At 46.8% G+C, this 11,109-nt stretch overlaps 1 protein-coding gene across 1 annotated transcript; it reads left to right on the forward strand.

Annotated features, from left to right (window-relative positions):
• Positions 1-393: 393 nt before the first annotated feature.
• LOC309505309 (kelch-like protein 10) lies at positions 394-8,191 on the forward strand (the record flags this gene model as incomplete). Its single annotated transcript, XM_082178685.1, has 4 exons — positions 394-419; positions 1,378-1,870; positions 2,093-2,512; positions 7,529-8,191. 4 exons carry the CDS (start codon positions 394-396, stop codon positions 8,189-8,191), a joined length of 1,602 nt encoding a protein of 533 aa, XP_082034811.1.
• Between the last annotated feature and the right edge of the window lie 2,918 nt (positions 8,192-11,109).

Genomic DNA, 11,109 nt, shown 5'->3' on the forward strand with positions numbered 1-11,109 from the left:
TCAGAAGGATGGACCTGAGCTAACATGAACTAACAATGATAAGTTGTATTTTTTTTTTAGACTAATGTTAACAAAGAATATCTATGGTAACAAATGTAGCTTTTGCTCATTGTTAATGTTGGTTAATGCATTAACTGACTTTACCTTATTGTAAAGTGTTACCTATTGTTCTTTATAATTCTTTATAACACTTTTTAAAACATTTGTTTACTTTGTCGGTTTTGTGTGTATTACTTTATTGGATTTAAATATAATTTGGAGTTATTTTTGTTGTAAGAGAATTTTTTTTGAAAACGTTTATTTCAATATCGTGATAATACCATATATATTCGGTCAAATTCCTAAAAAAAACAACAACAATAATATTAATGTCCATGGCAAAATGTGGGTTCCATGCGCAAACCAGTTGAGAACTGCTGGTACAGTATAAGGGACAATTTCAGATACAGCCGTAGTGTCTTAGTGACTGTTCAAAGTCTTGTTTGTTGAATTTTTCCAGATGTAAATATTGTAAAACTCTATAATAATTGTGTGGCCAAGACACAAACTGAAAATATATATTCAAGCTCTACAACTATGATGTCACAGAGACATTCTATAGTGGTTCTCAACTCCAGTCCTCGGGACCCGCTGCTCTGCACATTTTGTATGTCTCTCTTATCTGACACTCAAATCAGTTCATGGAGTCTCTCCTAACGAGCTGATGATCTGGTTCAGGTGTGTTAAATAAGGGAGACATACAAAATGAGCAGAGCAGTGGGTCCCGAGGACTGGAGTTGTGAACCACAGAGCAAAAGTCCCACAAAGACACAATCCTGAGGAGACTTTACTCAGAGTTTGAGGAGAGAAGACTGAATACATTTACAGTCCTGAGAGAACATGGAGAACATGAGAGCAACAGTGTTTGATGAAGCACGTTTACTGGGCGAACACACTGACTTGATCATCAAGTCAAATGACAGAGAATTTCAAGTGCACAAGATCATCATGTGTGGCTGCAGCTCCTACTTTAGGTGAGAAGAAGCATTTGAACTGCAATTGTGTGCAAATTACCTAGAAATGATTGTAATTATATACATCATTTCCACTGCCGACATTATAGTGTTGAAACTGCCTAAGTCCAAATATATAAATGCATGAAAATGAATGTATTGCCAGAAAAAAGATTGTAACTATGATATCTAGGCAAAAACATTCTTGAAATTTGATTCTGGAAGTGGCTATGAATTAAGTTTTACCCAGCATTTCAAATTTAATATAGGAAACTAATCTGTTTCTCTAAGTAAATTTGGCTGAAATTAAAATGTAAATGACAAAAAGTTATTTTATATATGCTCATTGTTAATGTCTGTATTTATTTGTCAAATTGGTTCACAGGGCTCTTTTCTCCAACAACTGGAGCAGCCCAGGACAACATTTCTGTGAAATTCAAGGAATATCCCAAGACATCATGCCTCTTATTATCCAGTATGCGTACACAAGATCTGTGCTCATTACTCAAGAGAATGTGTTGGAGCTCTTGGTGGCGGCTGAAATGATCTTAGTCTCAGGTCTTGTAGACGCCTGCTGTCAGTTCCTGGAGTCACACTTATGCCCAGAGAACTGCATTGGCATCTGTAAGTTGACAGAGGACTTTTCCTCCTGCTCAAAGCTCCGCTGTAAAGCACAGCACTACATCCTGCAGCACTTTGAGGAGGTTCTGCACGTACCTGAGGAGTTCCTGGAGCTCTCCCTGGAACAGCTGGAGGAGATCATTGGTGAGGATGAGCTGAATGTCAGACAGGAGGAGGTGGTTTTTGAAGCCGTCCTCCACTGGATTAATCATGCACCAGAAAACAGGAGGCAACACATTGCCGTGCTTCTGCCAAAGGTAAAACAGAGATTTTTGTCTTTTTTTTAATTACAAATGTCTTAAAACTCTTAAAATCGAGATACATTTTCTGCTATTATTTTAATGTTAGTTAAATGTTAGAAATTTTGTTTTGTGGTTTTGCCATTTTGGAAATCCTTTTTCGTTGTTGAACACCATATAACTGCTTAGTAACAGTCTTGCAACAGTCTCTGAAAATATAAACTCTCCCTTGTGCTTCAGGTTCGATTGGGGTTGATGTCATCAGACTACTTCATCAATAATGTAAAGTTCAATGCACTAGTGATGGAGAATGAAGACTGCATGCCTGTTATCATCAATGCAATGAAGACTTTGTTTGACCTCAACATGGATGAACCCACCAACTCAGAACTCATGCATCAACTGGCACGTCCACGTCTGCCCTCATCGATCCTATTGGCCATCGCAGGATGGAGCGGCGGCAATCCCACCAGTGAGATTGAGGCATATGATGTGAAGGCAGACTGCTGGGTCAGTGTGAGTCAAGAGGATGAGCGTCCCAGAGCCTATCATGGTACAGCAGTCCTGGATGAGTTTGTCTACTGTATTGGTGGTTTTGACCATGTGGAGTATTTCAACAGCGTGAGGAAATTCAGTCTTATCACTCAGACTTGGCATGAAGTGAGTAATGCTGTAGGTCAACATGTACAGGCCCTGGTCGCCTGCACTGCCTTCTCCGCCCGGCTCGCCTGCACTGCCTTCTCCGCCCGGCTCGCCTGCACTGCCTGCTCCGCCCTGGTCGCCTGCACTGCCTGCTCCGCCCTGGTCGCCTGCACTGCCTTCTCCGCCCTGGTCGCCTGCACTGCCTTCTCCGCCCTGGTCGCCTGCACTGCCTTCTCCGCCCGGGTCGCCTGCACTGCCTGCTCCGCCCGGGTCGCCTGCACTGCCTTTTTCGCCCAGGTCGCCTGCACTGCCTGCTCCGCCCGGGTCGCCTGCACTGCCTACTCCGCCCTGGAGCCGCAGTCTCCAGGTCCTCTTCCGCTCCACAGGTCTGGCCCTCCATCCCGCCCCCGGGTCCGCCTTCGCTCCACCTCCCTCCTGGACAATTTTAGAGCGTCTGGAAGCCGCTCCTTTGAGGGGGGGCTATGTAACGCTCATCAGCTGGAGTGCCCTTGAGAGCCACCAGAGGGCACTCCACACCAGACTATTATCACTCCCTCACAAACTACATTTCCCATAACTCACTGCCCGGACTCATCATCACTGATTGCATTCATCTGTGTCTCATTACCCTGTTAGTCTCAGCCTATTTATACCATGTTCACTCATTCACTCACTGCGAAGTTGATGTTGTTGCACTGCATTTCCGAGCGTTTTCCCTGGTTTCATGTGTCTTGGTTTTTGGATTTTTTTTGCCTGTTCCGTGGATTACTCTTTTGCCTCTGACCCCTGCCTGTTTTGTTTGTTTGGACGGCCTACCTGTGTTTTGACCTATTGCCTGTATATTGGATTACGTGTCTGGATTGCCCCTTAATTAAAGCTGCATTTGGATCTCAACCTTCATGTCTCGGAGCAGTTCGTAACACCTGGCTTTTAATAATGAGACTTTTGTTTTTGTAATCAGGCTCTCAAAAATTACAGCAAAATTTGGATTTAGATTTATCTGCCTTCATGTCGGCTTTCAAACATAAAGAATTGTGGTTATCCATATCGGCCAAACTTTCATACCAACCAGTGCATCCCTATTTCAAATATACAGTTCATAAACAGTCTCATTTTTTTACAGGCTTTGCGAGTAGCGAAGCCTCTAGTTCTGTTTCTTTGGAAGTCAAATCTGTCTTCAACACACCTTTATCTTGAAAGTACATTGTTACATCCCAGGTCTAGGGTCCAGGAGAATAACATAAATAACTTCGTAACACCTGTATGGAAGTAGAATAATGTCAAATGTTTTTGAAATAAAAAGCATGTTGAATTGCACCAATCGAAAAAAAAAAAGCATTGCATTAACCATGCTTGCATTTTAATCCATTGTATTTTTAAGGCTTGCATTTTTATGGGCTGAAATTCAACATGGTTGAATATTTAAGCTGTGAATATTTCAATTAAAAACATTTCAAACACATTTTCATTATTAAAAATTCAATAATCCATATTCACCTTTCATATTTCACTTCCAAAATATTCAAACTGTTTAAAAATACAACCTATAATATTCAACAGGCAATTTTCGGTCCATTTTATTTCGCTTTGAAAATTCGCTTCCACAAATTCAGTGGTTCAAATTCAACAGAAAATAATACGTTGACATCCAGGAACTGCAGGAAAAGCAGTAGATTACCGAGCATATTATCCATCTGCTGTTAGTCGGCTTCACCAGCAGGGGGTGCAAGCGCGTGTTGACAAGCACCAAAGCAACAGCTAGAGATGAGAGGCCTTCACAAAACGTCATTTGCTGAAATGGACAGAGCGGTGAGTTTGTTTGTTGTTGGATGTCATTTTACTTTTGTTTCATTCTTCTGGCCAGCAAGACCGAGGTACTTAACATGCCATATTATGTATTTCCCTTTAGCAATTGCTTTTGGATTATGTTTTGGAAAGACTCCGTTCACGCTTGGAAAATGCTGTTGGACGACTGCCCCTTGACATGGACTACCTGGAGTTTATCTGCTCGCAAGAGTTGGTCTTTTTAAGTGCTGTGTCCAATTTAGTTACCATCCCAGGTGATGTTTTCGAGGGCATCACAGAACTGCTAAGACTAATTCGACTAAACTTGTCAGACGCTGAGACGCGCACTCCGACTATTCTGCACCAGTCAGGATCGATGGGAAGGCCACGTCTTGTAATCTCACCGGATTATATCACCAATCTCCTGGACATTAACTGTTCTGTTCCAACCATGTTAACATTTAGTAATGTTACAAATTACTAAACATTACTAAACAACACATTTAACAAACGAATCAAATGAATTCGTGCAGATTTATCTGCCAACATAGAGAGCAAATCTCTCTGATCCCATGCATGTCGCCCTGAGTCCGTCCACAAGAGGGCGCCATTGCCTCACAAATCAACCAGCTGGGCTAACACAGCTCAGTTGCGGCTGCCCAGCCCATGTGTGCCCAGTGGACGTTGTGTGTGGAAGGCTTCGGCCCCTGTGTTCCCCAACACAAAACACACACATAACTTAATAACACTTTTAAACAAACGAATTAAATAAATCCGTTACAGAGAGAGTATCTCTCTCCGCGGATATTATTTTTCTGCCTGCACTTGAGACTGCCCAGTTCATGTGTTCAGGAGATGTGTGTTTTCCCCCCACTTTCAGGGGGCACCTTGTGAGGGAAAGTTAGCATAGTGGACACCACACTATGTTCCCCTCACACTGTTAATAAAGGCTTCGGCCCCAGTGTTTGCTCAACACAAAACACACAAGTTATACGAATCAAATGAATTCGTTTTGGAGAGAAGACCTCTCTGCAGAGAAAACTTCTCACTGCAGAGAGAGGAAATCCCTCCGAACCCCTGCATGTCGCCTCTCGTGTGCCCACTAGATGGCGCCTTTGCATCACAAATGAACCAGCTGCATGGGCCCATACAGCCCCGCTCCGGCCCAAGCGGGGGCGCTCGCGAGTCACGAAGCCGCTTGGCAAGCCGTTTTAGCGCCCGAGTGGGTTTTGCGTACCGTAACCCAGGGTTACAGGCTGCAGTTTGCAATAAAACCTCCGCTTTTCAATGGCGTTCTCTCTTCTCACACAGAAGAAAACGCCTCATATTCTGAAAGAGGAAATTTCCTCCCTCCTAAACAAGGGAGCGATTCAGATGGTGCCACCCAATCTGATAAACCATGGTTTTTATTCCTGGTATTTTCATGTTCCAAAAGGCGTGGCGCCCCCCGCCCTATATTGGACCTTCGAGTGTTGAACAAACACTTGAGGAAATACAATTTCAGAATGTGACGCAAGGCTCTCTCGCCCGTGCCATAAAGCAAAACGACTGGTTCACATCAGTCGATCTGAAAGATGCTTTTTTTTCACATAAGCATCTACCCTCCACACAGGAAATATATTCGTTTCGCCTACCAAGGCATTTGTTACGAATTCACAGTTTTTCCGTTCGGGCGCAATTTGAGTCCCCGAACTTTATGTCTGTGTGCGGAGGCGGGCGTGGCGCCCCTGAGACTATCAGGGCTGAGAATTCTGACTTACATTGACGATTGGCTCATCATAGCCAAATCGAAGAAGAAGGTGTCGCTGGACACCGGCCGGGTGCTCGCGCACATCACATCCCTCGGGTTCAAGGTGAATGCAAGCAAAAACAATCTGACTCCCAGTCAGAATGTCATTTTCCTGGGCTTGGAATTGAACTCAGTCTCCATGCGAGCGCGTCTCTCTCAAGAGCGCGTTCGCTCGCTGATGGACTGTCTGTCTCAGTTCAGAGAAGGGGCGAGAGTACAATATCGCACATGCCTCAGGCTGCAGGGTCTCATGGCTTCATCTATCCAAGTTGTGCCGTTGGGTCTCCTGAGAATGAGAACGTTCACGAAATGGGTTTTGTCACTACATTTCAGCCCGATTCGCGATCTCTGCCGCTCGGTAACGGTGACGCCTGCTCGGCGGCCCTGCGCCATTGGGAGAGCGAGAACTTTTACGCACAGGGAACCCCCCTCGGGACGGTTCCGATGCGGAAAGTTTTGACGACAGATGCGTTCTTAACAGGCTGGGGAACCACCCACGAAGGCAGAACGGTGAACGGTCTGTGGTTGAGCAGACTACGTTCAGCGCACATGAACTATTTAGAGCTTTTACCATTTGGAAAGCTCTGAATCATTTTCTGCCTCGCCTGCAGGGACATCCCGTTCTAGTACGGTGCGATAATACCACGGCAGTGGCTTATATCAACCGTCAGGGTGGCATGCGCTCGTTGAAACTCCACGCTGTAACTTACAGGCTTTTGGTGTGGAGCAGACGGGTTTTTCTGTCATTACGCATGACTCATGTTCCGGGCATTCTGAACAGAGGCGCGGATCTGCTATCGAGGGGAAACCCAATCTACGGGGATTGGCGTCTTCACCCGCAGATAGTGGAGATGTTATGGATGAGATTCGGACAGGCAGCCGTAGATCTTTTCGCCTCACGCGAAAACCACCATTGTCCTATGTTCTTCTCGCTGAAGGACGTGGACGCGCCCCTCGGGGCAGACGCACTGGCCCACCCATGGCCCGAAGTGCTGCTGTATGCTTTTCCTCCCCTGTGCCTGATAATTTCACACTGGCCAGGGTGAGAGAGCACGGCCTGTCTCTCATTCTGATAGCACCCAGGTGGCCCAAAGCCCTGTGGCTGGCAGAGATAATCTCTCTGTTATACGCCGAGCCACGGCGCCTCCCCCCTCGCACGGACATACTGTCCCAAGCCAACGGGGAGATTTACCACTCCCACCCGGACAGGGTGGCTCTCTGGGCCTGGCCCGTGAGAGGACGAACCTAAATGCACTGGGGCTCCCGTCGCGTGTAATCGCCACTAATCAGAATGCCAGGGCCGTTTCCACGCGATCCCTATATGGCTGAAAGTGGCAAGTGTTCGAAGGGTGGTGTGATGGGCGTGGTCTCGCATCTTATCAGTGCTCGGTGCCTGATATTTTGTGTTTCCTGCAAGACCTCATGGAAAGAGGCAGGTCCTTTCCTTTTCCACCATTAAGGTCTACCTGACTGCGATTTCAGCCTGTCATGTGGGTTTTGAGGACTCCACCGTCAGGCAGCACCCTCTAACCCGCAGTTTTATGAAGGGTGCACGCCGCTCTTTGCCGGTCATCAGGAGATCTGTTCCAGAGTGGGACCTCTCCATGGTGCTGGAAGCGCGGTCTCTGTATCCTTTTGAGCCTCTGGGGAGTATTTCCCTTAAGCTGCTGTCCCTCAAGACAGCTTTGCTCTCGGCCTTGGCATCTGCTAAACGGGTCAGTGAGCTACATGCACTCTCGGTTCACCCCTCGTGCGCCAAATTCTCCCTAAGTGGAGATAAGGTTTCCCTTAAGCCTAACCCGGCCTTCATGCCGAAATGCTTCCCTGCGTTCACTTCGGAGGTTTTGGAGCTATCCGCTTTTCACCCTCCACCCTTTGCCTCCCCGGAGGATCAGGGGCTGAATGTTCTGTGTCCCGTACGTGCTCTGCAAGCATATATGACCAGGACCAGTGCTTTCCGCAAGAGCGACCAGCTCTTTGTTTCAAGGGCTCCCCAGCACAAGGGGAGTCCCATTTCAAAGCAATGCCTCTCACATTGGCTTGTGGACGCTATACTATGGCTTATGAAGCAAAGGGAGTGCAGCCCCCAGGGGGCATCAGAGCTCATTCCACAAGGGGCTTAGCCACCTCTTGGGCTTTGTTCAGGGGAGTGCCACTGCAGGACATCTGCTCCGCGGCCAGCTGGGCCTCTCCTCATACCTTTAAGCGTTACTACCGGTTGGATGTCACCAGAACCTCGGTGGCACACTCGGTCCTAGGGGTAGGGTCCTCTTAGCCCTTTCCCACAGCCCCGTTGGGTTAACCAACGAGGAGTGAATGGGCCGGCTGGCCGTATTCATTCCTGTCACCAAGCATTCGCATTCCTTCTTGGGTTTAGCTATGTGCATTGGTGGTGCAGGGGCCATTATCATGTATGTGTCTCATGCATGTTTCATGCCCTGCTTGCCCACAGCAGTTTAGCGTGGCGTCACCCTTGCAGGGTCATGTTTGTGGGACGTGTCAGGCACCGCCTCTCTGAGGTGACCGTCCTTCTCTGGCCTTCAGAACCTCACTGTGAGTGTATTGGGCAATCGGGGAGCTGTCCATGTCTCTCCCATAGGTGGATCTCGAAACGAGATGATGAAAGAGAACAATAGGTTACTGTCGTAACCCCGGTTCTCTGAAACATCGAGTGGAGAGATCCACCAGCTTTGCCCCGCTTGCCGCACGAGAAGCGAATATACTTACTGAGGGGGAGGAGCGCGCCTGACAGCTATATGCCTTAGGTAAGGGGGTGTGGCCTTACCTGGCATTGGCTGCGCGCTTCTGTCTGTTAGCCAGACTTGGTGCAATTGGATGCTTCTGCAGAGGTCAGGTACAGGATGCCCTTCCCATAGGTGGATCTCTCCACTCGATGTTTCAGAGAACCGGGGTTACGACAGTAACCTATTGTTTTCACCCATCTCAAATCAAGCCGTTCGACCGTGTGACGTCACAAAATCGACGCCCCTCCCATAAATTGTTGATTGACAGCAGCATTTCAACACAGCCCCGCCCTCGCTCATGAGCGAGCTGTCAATCATAATCCGCGCGGACCGGCGCGTCATTGTTGATACGCTGGAGCACTGTCTATGAGCAGAATGGTGTCTAAGAGATTGTGGTGTTCTGTTCTTGGCTGTAATAATGAACACAGCAGTCATGTGGATGTTCCTAAATCAGAACCGCTGAAGACGCAGTGGCTGAGTTTTGTTTTCGAAGGGAATATTCCCCACGATCAACGTCAATGCTTTCATGTTTGCGCAAATCATTTCTCACACCAGACCGCTTTATAAACGAGGGTCAGTATCGTTATAAAGCTGGTTTTGCTAGAAGCTGCTCCTGAAAAAAAGGATCAGTACCAACTATTCGTGTTCCTGCTGCACCTCCAGAAGAATTGAAGTGAGTGTAATGTCACGGGTGACAAAATGCTGGGAAAAGCGGAACCTTTCTTTTCTCTTTCTATGTCCCCGAGGGGAGTTATTTTGGTGTAACACCTCACTCCGGTTCCGGGTGTAGCGGAGATATTGCGCAAACTAATTACAGCTGATGCACGACAGGTGGGAGGGAGAGAGAGGAGCGGTGTTTGTACAGGCTTTCCGCTTCACAAGAGGAGGATAAAAGAGCCATTCAGAGTCGAGTTAGTGCGAAGGTTGGAACTGGTAAAGGTCAATCGGTGTTCAGTTGATCAGTTGTTTGGCTGGGTCTCTGTCGTTGTGTTTTGGGGTAGAAGATCGCCGGTTTGGACGCTTACATTGGACGCTGTCATCCTGGAAATTCGTGTAAGTGAGGAACTGCCATTTGAGTCTGTCGTTTGGAGCTGCTTGTGGAAAATTACTGGATTGAATTGTGGCTTGGATCTGCGCTGGAAGAGGAAAAGAGAAAGATAAGTGAATTAAATTACATCGTTGAATTAAATGTAAAGCTTGAAGCAAAGACTGTGAATGTGAAACTTACTATTGAGGAGGACATCTGTTTCAGATGCGCTGGAGAGAATGGAGAGTTGAATATTCCCATTGAAATGCATGGACGAAGCGAGTTTTCTGATCAGCCCTACTGTGTGTGAGTGATTTGCAGTTGTTTGCCTTACCTGATGCACGCTGAATTAATGCTGTGGATTTGTAGTGGACACGAGTGCTGTGTGCTATGCTGAGAAGAGTCTCCCAACGCCTGCTTTCATTCTTGTGAAATGATCTACTTGTCCTCATCCAAAATTCAGAACGATGCAACTGAACTGGTGAAGTAATGCTTTGTATTATCCTCTCTTCCACTGAGTATTGTTGTGAAGTAATCCCTTATTGAAGGCTCCTGTTAACCCTCTCTCTCTCTGAAATTACAAGTCTCGTGAAGAACCGTATGGCTGTGGAAAAGTCTGAACCGTTATACTTAGTGATGGAGCCCTGAAGATGTATAACATCGCTGATAAAGTCGCAATTTCCTTTTTATGTCTTGACGAGAGAAACTGCTGTTGAGAGAAGAAACCTCACCTGTTACCTACCGTCTGAGTCCTGCAGATGTGCAGCAACGCTGTGAAGTGAGTTTTAAAGTCACAATTTCCCTTTTATATCCTGACGAGAGAATCTGCTGATAAGAGAAGAAACCTTACCTGTGACCTACCGCCTGAGTCCTGCAGATGTGCAGCAACGCTGTGAAGTGAGTTTTAAAGTCACAATTTCCCTCTCACGTCCTGTTAAGAGAATCTGCTGTTAAGAGAAGAAACCTTACCTGTTACCTACCGCCTGAGTCCTGCAGATGTGCAGCAACGCTGTGAAGTGAGTTTTAAAGTCACAATTTCCCTCTCACGACCTGTTAAGAGAATCGGCTGTTAAGAGAAGAAACCTTACCTGTTACCTACCGCCTAAGTCCTGCAGATGTGCAGCAACGCTGTGAAGTGAGTTTTAAAGTCACAATTCCCCTCTCACGTCCTGTTAAGAGAATCTGCTGTTAAGAGAAGAAACCTTACCTGTTACCTACCGCCTGAGTCCTGCAGATGTGCAGCAACGCTGTGAAGTGAGTTTTAAAGTCA

The sequence above is a fragment of the Leuciscus leuciscus genome (genome assembly GCF_965113295.1).
Source record: "Leuciscus leuciscus genome assembly, chromosome: 8".
Classification (NCBI taxonomy): Eukaryota; Metazoa; Chordata; class Actinopteri; order Cypriniformes; family Leuciscidae; genus Leuciscus; species Leuciscus leuciscus.